This window comes from Delphinus delphis, chromosome 15, assembly GCF_949987515.2.
Source record: "Delphinus delphis chromosome 15, mDelDel1.2, whole genome shotgun sequence".
NCBI classification, from domain to species: Eukaryota; Metazoa; Chordata; class Mammalia; order Artiodactyla; family Delphinidae; genus Delphinus; species Delphinus delphis.
Genome location: NC_082697.1, coordinates 50372903 through 50388428, shown reverse-complemented (window position 1 = coordinate 50388428; position 15526 = coordinate 50372903). Strand labels below are relative to the sequence as shown.

General features: G+C 41.1%; 2 protein-coding genes across 3 annotated transcripts in view; one reads left to right on the top strand and one right to left on the bottom strand.

The window, feature by feature from the left end:
* Nucleotides 1-6355, top strand: part of MEIOB (meiosis specific with OB-fold) — a 29337-nt gene extending 22982 nt beyond the window's left edge. The window contains exons 11-14 of one of the 2 annotated variants that reach the window (XM_060031486.1): nt 29-182; nt 2155-2338; nt 3051-3137; nt 5916-6355. In XM_060031486.1, coding sequence (XP_059887469.1) covers nt 29-182; nt 2155-2338; nt 3051-3137; nt 5916-6026 — 536 coding nt within the window. In that variant the 3' untranslated portion in view covers nt 6027-6355. The other variant, XM_060031487.1, reaches the window with a different exon arrangement.
* Nucleotides 6356-6793: 438 nt separating this feature from the next.
* On the bottom strand, nt 6794-15511 carry FAHD1 (fumarylacetoacetate hydrolase domain containing 1). The gene is made up of 2 exons (XM_060031488.1): nt 14159-15511; nt 6794-6886 (listed from the first exon to the last, which is right to left on the bottom strand). Exon 1 carries the CDS (start codon nt 15220-15222, stop codon nt 14557-14559), a length of 666 nt encoding a protein of 221 aa, XP_059887471.1. The 5' UTR covers nt 15223-15511; the 3' UTR covers nt 6794-6886; nt 14159-14556.
* Nucleotides 15512-15526: the final 15 nt, after the last annotated feature.

Genomic DNA, 15526 nt, shown 5'->3' with positions numbered 1-15526 from the left:
AACTTCCATGACTTTTCTTTTTTTTTAGTAAATACAATAGTTGATGTCTATACAGTTGAACAATTAAAGGTAAAAGCTTTGAAGAATGAAGGAAAAGCTGATCCTATCTATGGAATTCTTTATGCTTACATTTCTACACTGAACATTGATGATGAAACTACAAAAGTAGTTCGAAATAGATGGTAAGCAACCAAATTACTTTTAGAAAGTTCATTCTTGTAAGAAATAAAAACAGTTATTGTTAATAAATTTTTTTTTTTTTTTTTTGGTACATGGGCCTCTCACTGTTGTGGCCTCTCCAGTTGCGGAGCACAAGCTCCAGACGCGCAGGCTCAGCAGCCATGGCTCACGGGTCCAGCCGCTCCGCGGCATATGGGATCGTCCCAGACCAGGGCACGAACCCGTGTCCCCTGCATCGGCAGGTGGACTCTCAACCACTGTGCCACCAGGGAAGCCCCCCTTGTTAATAAATTTTAAACTCTATAAAAGTTAAGCTATTCTTTGACATAATAGTGGTTATGCATTTGAATAGTGGTTATGCATTATGCATAAGTGGTTATGCATTTGACAAACTATTTAGATTCAAAATTATAATTGCCTTTTAAAGCAAAATTTAATTTACTGTGTTTCAGCAACCTTAAAATAGAAAGATATAATAGTGTCGAAACTTTTAGCTGGGATGAGAAACTATTGTTTTATGACAATTTGAAAATTATTTTGGTGACCACATCCTATAGCAATACAAGTAATAGCATTTTAATAAATTATTTCAACTGTATGAAGAATATGATTTCCAACCTCTCCTAGGTCAAAGTTAGTATCTACTTGCATAGAAAAGTAAACCCAAGTAGATTTAATAATCTTAGCCAAAAAATGCTTGGCAAGAAAATTCTAAAATGTTATTGTGAAAGCCTCCCTATGGATTTATAATTGACATTTTTATTGACATAGTTCTAGATTCACATGGCACTGTAAGAAATAATATATAAACTGTACACTTTGTGCAGTTTCCCCCAATGGTAACATTTTGCAAAACTATAGTATCACATCATAGATAGTAATGACATTAATTAAATCCACTGATCTTATTCAGATTTCCCCAGATTAATATGCATCGTGTGTATGTGAAATTTCATATAGTTTTATCATGTATGAAATGATAAACCACCACAATCAAGAAATTGACCTATGGATTTTTAAAACATTGTATGATTTGGTGTTAAAGTTGAAAAAAACTAATGTAGAGGCTGTTGTGTAAGGCAGGTGTTTATTTTTTGAAAAATATTTTTCAAAAATTAAAAAAAATGTTATTGTCTCCCTTATTTTTCCTACATCTTTAATATTGATATCTGAGGAAAAGTATCTAAAACTTAATTCAAAAGTTGATCTGTGGCTTACAAGAAACCAGTATCTTCAGATCATTCCCTCTGCTTGAGAAATTTGAATTAGTCTCTGCCTATTCAAATTGGCAAAGTAATGACTGCTTCAAAAATATAGAAGAGCATGGAATTACCCCTTAAAGAGAGGAGAATGTGTCACTAGCAGTGCTAGCAGCATTTAGAGTGTGAACCTCCCCAACCCTCAGGTTATTCTGTGGATGTACAGAGGACTTAGTACAGGACCAAATGAGCATTCATGGAACTCAGGCTTTCTAGGCACAAGACGGGATTCCTGCCCTCAAACTCTGAGCCAGGAGATAAACAAACATACCTGCAATAACATGGAATAGGATGTGATAGGGTGTAAGTTCGTGCTGAAGTGTAAGTTGTGCAGCTGTTCAGAGAAGGGAGGGTGTGGGGCTGGGGTGCAAGTGAGGAAGGCCCCAGTGGGGGAGTGATCCTGGGCAAGAACCCCAGCATGGGGGAAAGTAGGAGGCAGAACTGTGAGAAGACTGGATTGTCCCAGTTTCCGAAGCAGGAATACTGAAAATGAGGTTGACTGCATAGAAAGCATGTTGTATTGCTGTGCATTTTTCCTTGTTATTTTGTAGGTCTGTTTTGTACCCTGCTCAGCACTGAGCACTCTGTAATTACTTGCTCTGTAAATATTCCAGGTGCTGACTTAGGCTAAAAGTCTAAGTGATAATTCTTCTGCTAGAGATCAGATTTGTCACTTAGGGCCTTCACATTCTATCTTGTCTTTGTTTCTTTTCAGTTCAGGCTGTGGTTACATTGTAAATGAAGCATCCAGCACTTGTACAACTTGCAACAAAGATTCTTCAGAATTTAAATCAGTTTTTCGCAGCTTCCATATGCTAATTGATCTTACTGATCACACAGGTACCCTCCACTCCTGTAGTCTCACAGGAAGTGTTGCTGAGGAGACTTTGGGCTTCACGGTAAATAATAAAAAGGAAAATATGTTTAGAAATACTTCCAAATTGAATTCGCTTCCCCAAACATAGGTTATTTTGGTGAACATTTGATAGAAATTAATTCATTAATAAAGAGGTCTGGGAAAAATCAATCTTGACTTAAACACACATTGTTTTTATGAACAAATAATTACATATTGCATATTAAAATTCTAGCTAACATTAACTGTTAGGAATAACAAGAGACATCCTTGGTGACAGTGGAGAATAAACATGACATTTTATATAGTCAAATAACAATGGGCAAAACAACACCTTGGAGACACTGAGCAGGGTCCTCTGTGAGGAGGGTTTGGCAGTATTTCACCTTCCCAGGTGTATAAGGTCAGCCATGAGCTCTTCCTCAGTCTGCCCCATAGCATAGCAGCAGAGATTAGCTTGTGTGCTTGATGTTAGGTTTGATGTTTTTTATTGTTAGAACCCACTCATGAAGTTTACCATTAAGCCTCAGTGGTTTCCACTTTGTTAAGGGGGGCTTTCTGTGCCGAGCCACCTGGCTGGCTTCAGACATTCAGTTTAGAGCCTTTCTATCTAGCCTTATCTCCTCCGTCAAGAGAATTGACCTGTAATTACTATGGATAAATTCCATTTCCAGTGAGCAAATTTGTTTTACATTATTGTCAAGATGAGTTATCTATATATTCTTTGGAAATATTTGTTTAATTTTTTTATCCAGGTAAATGAGTTTCTTGCAATGACGGATGAACAGAAAACAGCATTAAAGTGGCAGTTTCTTTTGGAAAGAAGCAAAATCTATGTAAAGGTTAGTGCATTTTATAGTACTATATTATTCTTTTTTAAAACATATTTATTTATTTGGTTGCGCCAGGTTTTAGTTGTGGCAGGCAGGCTCCTTAGTTGTGGCCTGTGAACTCTTAGTTGTGGCATGCATGTGAGATCTAGTTCCCTGACCAGGGATTGAACCCGGGCCCCCTGCACTGGGAGTGCGGGCTCTTAACAACTGTGCCACCAGGGAAGTCCCAGTACTATGTTATTCTATATGTTCAAGCAATAAGAAAATCCTGGAGTATGATGTAATAAATTAGGGAATTTGTTATATTTTTAATAAACTTTTTTATTTTTATTTATTTTTGGCTGCATTGGGTCTTCGTTGCTGCGTGCAGGCTTTCTCTAGTTGCAGCGAGCGGGGGCTACTCTTTGTTGCGGTACACGGGCTTCTCATTGCAGTGGCTTCTCTTGTTGTAGAGCATGGGCTCTAGGTGCGCAGGCTTCAGTAGTTGTGGCGCATGGGCTTAGTTGCTCCGTGGCATGTGGGATCCTCCCAGACCAGGGCTCGAACCCGTGTCCCCTGCACTGGCAGGCAGATTCTTAACTACTGCGCCACCAGGGAAACCCAGGAATTTGTTATTTTTAATAATGCCCAGTTCCCAGATGTGCAGAAGGATTTGGCTACCATAGAAACAGTGGAAGTAATCAGCTTTTTTCATATAGTATAAAGAAGTTATAAATGATACAAAATAAAAAGACCAACAAAGAAAATATTAACTGCGTTAATGTTAATTCCAAGGCTAGGAACTGGGCTTTAGAGTCAAAGCTGGGTCCCCCCCGCCCCCATGTGCGATGCTCCTCACTTCAGTGAGCAGTATTCAATAGCAAGTTAAATGCTGCGGTGAGACAGACTTGGGTTTGACTCCCAGTCCCACCATTCCTCAGCCTATGTGACCCTGGGGAAGTTAATTAACTTCTCTAAGCCTCTAAAATTCTGTGCTCCTACAACTCTGATCAGAGCAGACTCCCGCAGCAATAGCAACACTTCAGTGTTGGAAGGCCACAGAACCTTAGTGTTAAAAGTGTAAAAATGGGCAGTGGGACAAACTCCCCTTGTTTTGCAAATGAGGAAAATAGGACCAAGAAATGTTGCTTCTTGCCCCAGGTCACAGGTGAGATAGGGCTACACAGTCTACATTATTTCAGATATTTCCTCTTTTACACTCTTAAAAATTTTTGAGCTCTTAAGTGAGTTATATCTGTCAACATTGTACTAGAACTTAACATTGAGAAAAATTTTAAATGTATTCATTAGCAGTTAGAACAATGATATCTCATGTCATGTAGTCTCGAAAACTACAGTGCACTCTGGTGAAAGAACGAGAGTAAGAAAGGCAAAGAGCATTTTCATATTATTATGAAGATAGCTTTGATCTCATGGATACCCTGAAAGAGTCTTTGAGAACACTGGGTCTGCTCCATCTCAGCCTCGTAAGCAGGTTTTCCTGTTTTCCTGTGGCTTCCTTTCCTTGCAGCCTCAAGCATATCTGAATAGATTACAGACATGGAGTCACCAATGGCCTCAACAATATTTCTAGGACCTCAGTTTGAGGCCTCTTCATTACTAGGCCAAAGGGGGAAAATTACAGTAATATACTGCATCTCTTCCACCATTTGCATGAATCCACCTAAATACTGTATACTGTCTATACCCAAATCAGCATATACTCAGATCCTTGTCCAACTTTGTGGTTTCCCTCCAAACAGGAGGTACCAGTTGCTCTGAGTTTGATCAATTTAAATTCATGGTAACTTATTTATAGTTTCCCAAACTTGATTCAAATATAGCAACAAATTGCTCTCAAGTAAATGGATATTGTACCTTTCCAAAGAATATGTTAAAAAGATATTTGTCAGATTTAACAAAGATTTCAAGCAGGTAGTGGTTATATCACAAAATGTAATAAAGATTGTGAGCCTCAAATACAATTTCAATTGTTATAAATCAGTTAAAACAGAACATGTAATTTAAAAAATAAGAACTTACATTGCTCTGCTAATAAGATAAAAACAAAGGATTTCCATATAGGACATTTTGTATATTTATCATATTTCAATTAAAAATAATGGCTACTTAAAGTGGTTCATTTGGAGGGATTTCAAAGTGAGTTATTCATTTCAATGTTTTAAAACACATAGTGATATTAGTATCACAGATCCTTGTAAGATCTGATATTAATGTTAAAGAATAATTTTCAAAAAGGTTAAATTGACTCATACAAAATAAAATGAATACATGTCAAAGATTTAATTCAATTCATTAATTAATGAAGGAAATTAAAGTGCCTAGCTGATGTGTCCTTCCACTCTATACTAAATAAAATGTTGGTGAGAGTGCTTTGTAAATTGTAAAAAGTGAGACATCATTATTAATCAACTGCATCATGATATTGTTGTGCTCTAACAGGTCACGTTACTGCTGCGGGTTCACGTCTGTCACAATTGGTTGTTTGAACACACTTTAAGCCCATTTTTCTATATGTTGGATTTGAAATGCCAACTTTCCTACCTGAGAAAAAGGTCATGAAAAATTGATGTGGATTTTTACAAAATTACTGTCAGAAGCCAGATCTATAATTTTTCTCCCAACTCTGCCTGAGACTGGAACTCTTTCCATTGTCTTACAGCTTTAACTGAAGTATTTGTTCATATCTGTAAAGAAAACTCATTGCTGTTCTCTATTTGTGGTCATTGGTTTTCAGCGTTGTATACCAGGTGATTTTAGAAACTAACTCTCTTTTTCTCCCTGCAGTTTTTTTTATCTCATAGAGCAAGGGGTGGACTGAGAGCGAGTGTGCTCTCCTGTAAGCTCGCAGATCCTATCGAGGCAAGTAGGAACTTGTCTGGACAAGGAAATATTTAAAAACCAGACGTCATTTTAAACTCTGGAAAAGAATACAAGTTTTAACCGCCTTTAAAGTGGAAAATGAGTTTGAAAATTACAGATAAAATTGTATTTTGTTCAAATGTGGTGAGAATGTTTCTGTAAATTGTTATTCTGTTTCCCCCTGGAGTCAGTTAAGAGTAAATCCTAAAATCCCCCTCTTATTCATTTCTTAGAAGGCCTTTTCTACTGGCTTTGCCCTCTCTCTCTTCCCAAGTTGGAAAATGTTTGCATGAATTAATAAACAAGTTTAATCTTTCCCACAGATATGAATGATTTTTCTTAAGCCCCTTTCCTCTTTGTCTTGTTTGCCTGGAGAAAGATCAGAACCTATAAAAACAACGTGGCCATGGCTCAGACTACTTTGCTGGAGCTGACGGGCGCGGACGACCGGTTCTCCCAGTGCCGGGTGGGGACGGCAGAAGTCCATGGGTGATGCTGTACAACTGTTTTGATCACTGTAGAGCTTTTCTAGTCGGTTGCTTTCTCTGATGACACATCAGAGCTACCCAATGCTTGTGAAGGCTTGCTGACTCAGGCTTGACATTTGTGAGTCTGAATCAACTCAGGGAAGACCAGCTTCAGAAGTTTCACAAGCGGTGACGAGTCTTAGGAACTTGGAAGGGTGGGTGACCTGCTCTGCTTTGACAGGGCGACGGCCCCTCCACTTCAGCTGCCTTTGCAGCAGCCCCAGAGTGCTCTGCTCAGCTCCACACCATCTCCGGTCACTGGTCACTTGCTTCAGGGCAAAGACCCACCACTGCGGCTAGTGTTGATCCACAGTGTGGGAGGTTTGTCCAGCGTAATTTGGGTCTGGCACTTCAAAGGCTACACTTCACCTACCACAGGAGTGAAAAAAGAAAAAGTAAGTGAACGAAATTCTTTTATAAAGCTGGTGTTGGGAGATAAACTTATCTTGTCAGTAATGTTTTCTCTGGCTTTAACCATATGCAGCCATGGGGGAGGGATATGAGTTGACACTTAGTGTGTCTAAATTGTGGTAATAAATGAAGTAATGAAGATCTTGATCATAGTTATGCAAATATCAAGTGTACCTGATGAAGGGCTTCCTTCCTTTCTCCCTCGGGGAGGGGATAGGTGTGTTAATCAGGGTGAATTGTGAAGGTGGACAGGGAAGGAAGGAAGGAAGGAAGGAGAGTGGTGCAGGGACAAGGATGCCTGGCCCAGATAGTGTGTCCGGCGCTGCTGTGCCAGGCCTCCTGGGGCTCTGACCTCCAGCAGCAGGTCTCAAAGTGCCAACACCTGGTACTTTGGGTGCCAGAACCAGCTGTCTGGGCTCCTATAGTCCATGGCCCTCAGCTGCTCTGGATGTTTCACCACTAGCCTCAACTGCATAATACAGGTACAAAATACCAGCATTCTCAAAGTAGGTGCATATGCAGTACTTAGTGTTGCCTAACCAAGGCCTGTGAAGGCCTAGTGGGCAGCAGAGGGCTCTGCATGACTTCCTCACTGCTACCATGGTGACCTCTCAGTCCGCTGGCATTTAACTAAGGAGACCCCATGCCTGTCACTAGAGGGACATCACAGTTGCTTATTTCATCTGATGAAATTGGAATCTACAGGGCTAGCTGTCATGCCACACTGAATCAGAGGTGCTTCACAGAGCTTACTTAACTTACACATTCACAGAATGAAGATTACAAACGGGTCAGTATCTAAAATTTGGCTGTAGATTAGCCAGAATGCAGGTACTTGAAGTATCAATGAAAGAAAGAAGCATTCTGCCCCATCAACACAAAATCTACAACTCCCTGTCCAGGATCTCTATTTCTCTGCTGCTCTCCAGAAGCTGCTTTTCCTGGTCCTAGTGACTTCTGATCTACATGTTTTATATTGCTTTATATAAATAGTTTGGTGACTATATAATTTTTCCTAATCTTCTATTAGTGGTTCATTTAAATACAGTTTTCCTTTCCTAATTCTGCTTTGGTGAGGGTTTTTGTTGTTGTGGTTCAATACTCTGTACGTGGCAGAAACACAATATATATTTATCCACCTATTACTCATCTTGAGGAACCCTGGAGTTGTTTTTGCTTTTTAAATATTTTTTATCATAAAGTTTTATGTGTTTATTGTAGAAAAATTAGAGAAAATGATAAAAAGGAAAAGGAAAGAAAAGAAAACCCATAATCTCCCATCCCAATTTTTTTTTTCCAATTTTTTTAAACTGGTAGGAAATATATTCTTTTCTTATAAATGTGTTTTTGTTTTGTTTTTTTATTGTGGTAAAATATACATCACATAAAATTTACCATTTTGACCATTTTTAAGTGTACAATTGAGTGGCATTAAGTACATTCACAATTTTTGTAAACATCGCCACTATCCATTTCCAGAAATTTTTAATCATCACAAATTGAAATTCTGTACTCATTAAGACAATAACTCCCCATTTCCCCCTCCCCCAGTTTCTGATAACCTCTAATCTACTTGGTCTCTATGAGTTTGCCTATTCTTGGTACCTGATATACATGGAATCATACAATATTTGTCCTTTTGTGTCTAGCTTATTTTTCTGAGCATAATGTTTTCAAGGTTCATCCATGTTATAACGTGTCAGAATTTCATTCCTTTTTATGGCTGAGTAGTATGTATGAATTGGATAAATGTACCACCTTTTGTTTATCTATTAATATCTTGGTGGACAATTGGGCTGTTCCACCTTTTGGCTATTGTGATTAGCCAATCATAGCTACTTGAACATCTGTGTACAAGCATCCACATTTTTGTAAATGTCTTTCCTGAGTTTTTATCATCTCTCCATCTATGTTAGAGCATATAATTTATAAAATAAAACCAAAAAATTAAAAACATATGATTTACAAATACAGGTTATACTATAACCTGCTTTTATACTTAATAATTTATAATAAACTTTTCATGCCATTAAATATTCTACATAATTTCAATAGCTACATATTTTATTATATGAGTATATGATAGTGAATGTAACCAATCTAATAACATTTGACATTTAAAATGTTTCACATTTTTTGCTATTACAAATGATGGCTATAGCTAAATCTTTGGCCACATTTTTTTTTTTTTTTTTTTTTTTTTTCCGGTACGCGGGCCTCTCACTGTTGTGGCCTCTCCCGTTGCAGAGCACAGCCTCCGGACGCACAGGCTCAGCGGCCATGGCTCATGGGCCCAGCCGCTCTGCGGCAAGTGGGATCTTCCCGGACCAGGGCACGAACCCGTGTCCCCTGCATTGGCAGGCGGACTCTCAACCACTGTGCCACCAGGAAAGCCCCACATTCTTATTTCTTTGGGATAAGTTTCTAGATATTAAATTGCTGCAACAATGTTACATTATTGAATACTTTTTAATGTGATGGATTTTGTAATAAACACTTTATTTATATTATCTGATTTATGCAATTACTGTTATTTTGCCTACTTTACAAATGGGACATGAAGGCCAAGTTAGAGGAGGTAGATGTGGAGGTGGCTGAGTCGGCAGGCTCTGTGGCTGCAGGCTCAACCCCGTCTGCTACTCCCAGGATGGACTCCAGCTCTAAGCTTCTCCACATTTGTGGTTTCCCCTTTGGTAAATGGGGATAATAATATACCAACTCCTGTGGGCAACTGTTAAGACTAAATAAGTTAGTATATGTAAAGTGCTTAGACTCATGCACTTAGTATATGATCAATAAGTACCAGTTATTGTAAATGTCGAGGTATAGCAATATCATTGGCACTCATATTTGACAATATATTTGTTGTATTATGTCTATTCTGCTTTTATAATTTGAATTTTTTTCTAGTATCTTATTAGATTTACAATTACTTTACTCTTTCCCTTTAGAATATAGGAAGGTTTTAGCATATGAATTGTATTGAAAGGAAATATAAAACTTCCTTGAAATCAGATCCTACACCAACATTTACACCAAAGATGTGCCCAATAGTCTTGTTAAAAAGATAACTGTGGGGACTTCCCTGGTGGTGCAGTAGTTAAGAATCCACCTGCCAATACAGGGGACACGGGTTCGATCCCTGATCTGGGAAGATCCCACATGCCGCGGAGCAACTAAACCCATGCACCATAACTACTGAGCCTGAGCTCTAGAGCCCTAGAGCCACAACTACTGAAGCCCGCGTGCCTAGAGCCTGTACTCTGCAACAAGAGAAGCCACCGCAATGAGAAGCCTGTACACCTCAAGAAAGAGTAGTCCCCGCTAATCGCAACTAGAGAAAGCCCATGCGCTGCAACGAAGACCCAACACAACCAAAAATAAATAAAATAAACTTATTAAAAAAAAGATAACTGGGCTTCCCTGGTGGCGCAGTGGTTGAGAGTCCGCCTGCCAATGCAGGGGACACGGGTTCATGTCCCAGTCCGGGAAGATCCCACATGCCGCGTAGCGGCTGGGCCCGTGAGCCATGGCCGCTGAGCCTGCGCGTCCGGAGCCTGTGCTCCGCAACGGGAGGGGCCACAACAGTGAGAGGCCCGCATACCGCAAAAAAAAAAAAAAAAAAAAAAGATAACTGTATAAACACATGAAAAGATATCAGCTTCACTATTAATCAGAGAAACGCAAATTAAAAAGACCATAGCCACAATACCCAGTGTTGGCTAAGGTGTGAGCAAAAAGGTATTCTTTAACACTCTTGTCAAGTACAAATTAGTATATCCTTTCCCCTGGGCAATTTGGCGAAAAGTATCAAAATGTAACCGGCAAACTATTTAATAAATTTCACCTCTAAGACTTTCCCTAAGGAAAAAAACAAGTGCCAAATAATGTGTATGGAGGATGTTCCTTGCATCATTGTTTCTAGTAGCAAAGCATTTGAAACCTATGCAACCTCTAGGGCAGGGGTTCCCAACCCCTGGTCCGGGCCACACAGCAGGAGGTGAGTGGCCTGCTAGGGAGCGAAGCTTCATCTGTATTTACAGCTGCTTCCCATGGCTTGCATTACCACCTGAGCTCCACCTCCTGTCAGCAATATGGTGAGTTGTATAATTATTTCATTATATATTACAATGTAATAGTAATAAAGTGTACAATAAATGTAATGCATTTGAATCATCTGGAAACCGTTCTTCCCCTTCCCCCCCATCTGTGGAAAACTTGTCTTCCATGAAACCGGTCCCTGGTGCTAGAAACGTTGGGCACTGCTGTTCTAGGGGAGTGTTGGGCTCCACCCAGATCTCTGGTAGGCACCTAGCCCTCAGCTTCTATAAAGGTTGGAGAATTACCTGGGGAAGTTACAGTAGAGGTGGGGGAGCAGATTCTGGCAATGACATCCTCTTGGGATGGTCAGTGGACTGAAACTCATCTCCAGTTCTGAGACCCTGTTCTTAGTTTGTTCCCTGCCCTTTCTACTTCCTCTTCACTTCATTTTCCTGAGAGCACTCCTAAAAATCACCTTAACAAATATCCCCACTTAAGGCTCTGCTTCTGGGGTACATGATCTAAGACACAGTCATTAAAAGTGGTTATGAAAATATGCACCGACCTGGAAAGATATTCACAGTATATGCCTAATGAACAATTAAAAAAAAAAGTCCAGAAGAACAGATGTCAAGCCATATACTCTATATGAACTAATAATATCATGGATTTTTAAAAAGTTGTGATAAGGGTATTGTGACTATATAGGAGAATGTCCTTATTTTTAGGAGATGCATGCTGAAAGGGTAGAGTGTTTCTGCAACTCACTTCCAGTTTTCAGTTTTCCAAAACGTGTTTGTTTGTGTGTGTGTATACACACAGGGTGTGGGGTGGGAAGAGAGAGAATGAACATAGCAAATGTCAACAATTGTTGAATTTAGTGCAGGGTATATGGAGTTTGTTGCATTAGTCTTTCAATTTTATAGTAGGTTTAAATTTATTCAAAAATAAAAGTTGGTGAAAATGTACTTTCTGGGTATTAGGATTATTGCGATTTTAGCAACATCAGGAATTATGAGAATTGGTATCTCTCTTTTTGATTCCTGCAGTCAAGGAGTTTGTGTGCTATACCTGCAATGCTGATAGCAGCTGTCTGTGACAAAGCTTGTGCCACCACTGGGTGAACATTGACCTCAGGGGCACCGTACATTATCTGGATGCTGGCTTGTCCACCCAAGGGGGCCATATGTGAACACTGCTCCTGCTGTGTACCTTTAGGTTGCTTTCACATCTGTCAGCTTGGTAGACTTGGTTCAGCTGGACCTCATATCTGATAGTTTTACTAATAAACTCTCAATATAAGCATACCCTTGATTCAGCTCTTCCACTATGGGAACCTAGCCAAAGGAAATAACTACTAGCAAATAATTAGAAAATATTTCAATGACCAAAAATGGAGGACTGACTTCATCATATGCAATCACTGAAATGTGCTGACATGAAAAGATACTCACGATATATAGTGAAAAAAGGTTAGAAAAGTGTATGATATGAACAAATTCTATTTAAAAGATCACAATTACATCTGCAGATTTGGAAGAATGTACACCAAATGCTTAATTTGGACTGTCTCTGTGCATATGAAATTTGGGGTGTTTTGGTTTTTAGCTTATACATATTTTCTGAGTCTTCTATAATAAACATCTATTGCTTAAGCATTTGAAAAAAGAAGTGTTATTAAAAGATAAAAGAAGGGAGTTCCTGGGGCTTCCCTGGTGGTGCAGTGGTTGAGAGTCTGCCTGCCGATGCAAGGGACAAGGGTGCGTGGCCCAGTCCGGGAAGATCCAACATGCCGTGGAGCTGCTGGGCCCGTGAGCCATGGCCGCTGAGCCTGTGCGTCTGGAGCCTGTGCTCCGCAGCGGGAGAGGCCACAACAGTGAGAGGCCCGCGTACCGCAAAAAAAAAGAAAAAAAAAAAAGGGAGTTCCCCAGTGGCCTAGTGGTTAGGATTCTGGGCTTTCACTGCTGTGGCCCGGATGTGGCCAAAAAAACAAAACAAAACAAAAAAGATAAAAGATAGTATGACATTTTATAAACAAATCCAACTATGACACTTCCTCATAATAAATTATAAATTGCATAAAGTTTAGGTTGCATAAGACCTAAACATTTGAACTTTCTAATATATCAACTTAAAAGACGCAGCCTGCGTTGTGGTCAAGACTTCAGGTTTTGTACATTTAGAATGGATAAACAAGGTCCTACTGTATAGCACAGGGAGCTATATCCAATCTCCTGGGATAAACCATAGTGGAAAAGAATATTTAAAAAAAATTTTCTATATGTGTAAAACTGAGTCACTTTGCTGTGCAGCAGAGATTGGCACAACATTGTAAATCAACTATACTTCAATAAAAAAAAATACGGGAAAAAAAGACTTCAGGATTTGGTCTTGGGATGGCTGGGTTACATCTTGGCTCTGCCACTTAGCTGAGTGACCATACAGCCAGGCTGGCTAGCTTCTAAATCTGTCTCCGTCTGTGTAACAGGGATGGTAGTAATAATACCACCCTCCAGCTTTGTTGAGGATTAAATAATACACAGAAAACTCTTGGCACAGTGCCTAGTAGTACTAAGTGCTCAATAAATGTTAGGAGCCAGCAGGTGCCTTCTGTTTAGGCTAACAGCAGGAGCTCCTGCCTGCCTAAGCCTAAAGGACTCCGCCAGGCACTCTGATAGCTGTGTTGTGCATCTCACTTAGCTTTTTGTCAGAGAAGGGAGCAGGTGAGAGCAAAAGCAGCACTCCCAGGCAGTTTGACTTCCCTGAAGCTTCCTTATCGCTGGGTGCGAGGTACAGGTGCTGATTAACTCTGTTAATAAAGCACAGTATTCTGGAGGCCAAAGACCAAGGTCTGAAGCCCCTTAATGAGATGTGTCCCTCCTAACCACTACTGGGGGGAAAAATGTACACTTTTAGGTCACACAAAAGACAGCATATTTATTTGGGAAACAATAGTTTCAAAATTATCTCCCGAACTCAGAATCTATGGGCCAGAATACACACCCTAAGTAAACAAGTGAGGTTTTCATTAATTGCTCACTTATTAAACTTTTAATTAACTATGTGGAGTAGTGTTTTTCCACATTTGCATGATAAGAATCACTTGGAGTGCCAGAGATTGATTCCATTAATTAATATATTAGGCCTGGGATGGCCCAGCAATTTGGAAATTTTTACTTTTACAAATACCTCCAGATGATTTTCATCATCAAGGAACTTTGGGAAACACTGATGAAACGTGCTTTTCCATTTCCTTTGCAGATTTTAAGTCTTGAACACGTGGTCGCAGAATGACCCACTGAAGTCTTATCCGGTCCAGTTTTAGGAAAGGAAAGTAAGTTTTCTGAACATTTGGCTTGTTGTTTCCTAGGAGGCACTGCTTCTCATTTCCATTTCTGGCCCAGCTCTTCTAGATCAGGTTTCTCTCCGACGGTCCATCTTCCTTGAGTTGAGGCATAGCAATCCAATCATTTTTAAAAAATTGGTTTCTCATTAAAGGATTATCACATTAAATAACCTTTTCTTGCTTTTATCTTGTTCCCCTTCCCCCTGAAACGTGTTAAGAAGTTAGGGTGCTTTGGATACACTCAATATTCCGGCTTTTCCACCTTAAATCTCATACTGACGACCCCGTGTATGCCAGCCTGGATCTCATCGTTTTCTTTAACGGGACCCACTCCCTTTGGCGTCCCGGTCAAGATAACATCTCCTTCTTCCAAGGTCATGATCTTTGAAACGTAGCTGATTATGTAGGGGATGGAAAAAATCATGGAGGATGTCTCACCCTCCTGCCTGAGTTCGCCGTTGACCTTGAGCCAGAGCTTCAGGTTGTGAGGGTCAGGGATCTTCTCTTTGGGCACGAACGCGCTGACCGGGCAGGAGGCCGTGAAGCTCTTGGCCAGAGTCCAGGGCAGCCCCTTTTTCTTGCACTCGTCCTGCACGTCCCTGGCGGTCATGTCCAGGCACAGGGCATAGCCGGCCACGTAGCCCATGGCTGCGGCCTCCGGGACGGCGCAGCAGCGCTTGCCCATCACCACGGCCAGCTCGAGCTCGTGGTGCAGGTTGCGGGTGTAGGCGGGCACGAGGACCGGCGAGCCCTCGGGGGCGTAGGCGGTGGACGGCTTCAGGAAGAGCACCGGCTCGCTCAGTGCGGCGCTCTGCATCTCCCTGACGTGGTCTGCGTAGTTCCTGCCCACGCACACGATGTTCTTCCCCCACTCCCAGAAGCGGGACAGCGGTCTGGTGGCAGCCATGCTCCTGCCTGTTGCCCCCCTGAGTCACGTGGACTCTGCCCGGCAGGCCACCGGACGCCGAAGGCTACCCGGAGAGGACCAACTACCTCGGAACGCAGTCCCGCCGACTCCGCCGGGTGCCCAGGAGTCGCGGCGCTCGTCCTCTTGGGAGCGGCTGTCCAGTGGCTGCCTCGGGGCTGACCCGGCCTCGGGACGCGGCCCGCTCCCCGGAGAGAGGCTGAAGTTCTTGCGCAGGTGCCTCTCAGGGGGCCCTCAGATCCGCGGCAGCGGGACGCTAAGGAGGCACCGGTGTGGCCGCGAGCGC

Excerpts from the sequence above, each read along its gene's own strand:
- FAHD1 (XM_060031488.1), bottom strand. The coding sequence starts at position 15,222 with ATGGCTGCCACCAGACCGCTGTCCCGCTTCTGGGAGTGGGGGAAGAAC.